This window comes from Hordeum vulgare, chromosome 1H (assembly GCF_904849725.1).
Source record: "Hordeum vulgare subsp. vulgare chromosome 1H, MorexV3_pseudomolecules_assembly, whole genome shotgun sequence".
NCBI classification, from domain to species: domain Eukaryota; kingdom Viridiplantae; phylum Streptophyta; class Magnoliopsida; order Poales; family Poaceae; genus Hordeum; species Hordeum vulgare.
In genome coordinates this window covers 308,542,862-308,544,529 of record NC_058518.1, presented here as the reverse complement: position 1 = coordinate 308,544,529, position 1,668 = coordinate 308,542,862, and the positions used below count along the sequence as shown (strand labels likewise).

The following is a 1,668-nucleotide window of genomic DNA, read 5'->3' as shown; positions in this document are numbered from 1 at the left end:
TGTTGTCATATTTTTCAAAATATGCATATATTATTAGTTGCCGGCTCTCTCCACTTTTGTCGTTGGCCGTTTCGAGACCAAGCACACACGCCCACGCTTGCGGCATCGTTAAAATATATATTTTTTAAATTGTGTATAAAACTTTCTCGGATTAGGTTGAAAGTTGACATGCGGTCTCAATATCATGTAGGTAGGATGCGTGCCATATTTCATCAGAATAGGAGTTTGTTTGATACGCAAACCAATAAACCTATAGTGGCACTATAGCCAATCAAATCATAGTAGTTTTCGATTTTAAAACCCTATCACGGGCTGCCATTTTCCCTCTCTTTTCAAGCCCATGGACATCTATCACAACCACCTAGCCCACTAACCCTAGTCTTTGTCGGAGCATCCAATCATGACTGGAGGGTTGAAAACGCCCTAAAGCTCCTCAAACCCTAGCTCATGCTATATAAGGTAGCTCCACCCGTGCCTAATGTGGAATAATTCTCTCCTCATCTTGTTTTCTGCTCAACCCACAACCCCACCGCCAAGTGGCACCACCGATAGCCAGCCTCCTCCACCCCACGGGCCTGATCGAGCCCATCGCAAGCCCGCCCATGCCCGAACGTCCCCGCCGCCCGCTCCTCCGAGCCGGGAGTTCCCGCATGCCCAGCTCCCGAGCTCCTTTGTGCGGGAACTCACCCACCACCGCCCCAAGCTCGCCGGTGAAGTGCCCCACCATGAGCGCCGCCGCAAGTGCCGTCGTCGCTGCGCCGAGGCACGACACGCCGCCACAACCTCGCCTCCTTCCGATCGAAGCCCGCGAGCCCCACCGTCGTGGTTGCCCCGCCGCTCCCCGGCTTCTTCGTTGCCAAGAACGGGCCAGACGGCCCCGGATCCGGTGGCCCTCGGCCAGATCCGGTTGTCCCCAGAACCCCGCCGGCCTCCGTGTAGTTGTGCCGAGACCATGGATGAGAGCTCGGGATCAAGGGCAAGCCTCAAGGCTCAGCTCGCCTCAAGGCCAAGCTCGCCTCAGCCTCTTTCGTGTCTGGGCCGCCGCCTTCGCAAGGCCCAGCCAGATCTCTAGCATCCGCGTGGGCCTCTTCTCCCACCTCGGGTCGCGTCGCCCCCCCTCGGCCCGACCGGACCGCGTCGCCGGACTGGTCGCATTGACCGTCGGCCCAACCTCTGCAGCAAGCCGAGTGGCCCCTCTCGTGAGCCGCTCTGCTCTATGCACTGTTTAATATGCTGCGCCTATGCTCTTGTACCAGATTCGGCCCATGTAGTTATTTTTATTTTCAGCTTGCTGTGAATTTGTCCATTATCCACTAATTTTCATATTTACACAAAAAAGCACCATTTTAAAACCCTAATAAATAATTAACTATGCATCGGATTAATATAATTTAGATATGTAAAATGTGTAGAATTTTGTGCAGATTAAGAATTTCCAACTCTCAAATGTGTTAAAAATGTTTAACTTGTTGTTTTCATTTAATTTTCATACATGGCCTATTAAAATGGTTTATTTCATAACTAATTAACTGTAGCTCTGATTAAAATGATCCACATATGTAACATGACTAGAAAATGTGTAGAATAATATGATGGCATTTATTTTGCTGTTTAACAACTCTAAAATTGTGTTATAGGCAGAACAATACCGGAATCTTAATTTGCATA

At 49.9% G+C, this 1,668-nt stretch overlaps 1 protein-coding gene across 1 annotated transcript; it reads left to right on the top strand.

The window, feature by feature from the left end:
• The first annotated feature begins 488 nt into the window (after positions 1-488).
• On the top strand, positions 489-1,326 carry LOC123410092. Its single transcript, XM_045102984.1, has one exon. It carries the CDS (start codon positions 603-605, stop codon positions 1,227-1,229), a length of 627 nt encoding a protein of 208 aa, XP_044958919.1. The 5' UTR covers positions 489-602; the 3' UTR covers positions 1,230-1,326.
• The last annotated feature ends 342 nt before the right edge of the window (positions 1,327-1,668 follow it).

Bases quoted from the DNA above. Each gene is read 5' to 3' on its own strand.
- LOC123410092 (XM_045102984.1), top strand. From the start codon at position 603: ATGCCCGAACGTCCCCGCCGCCCGCTCCTCCGAGCCGGGAGTTCCCGC.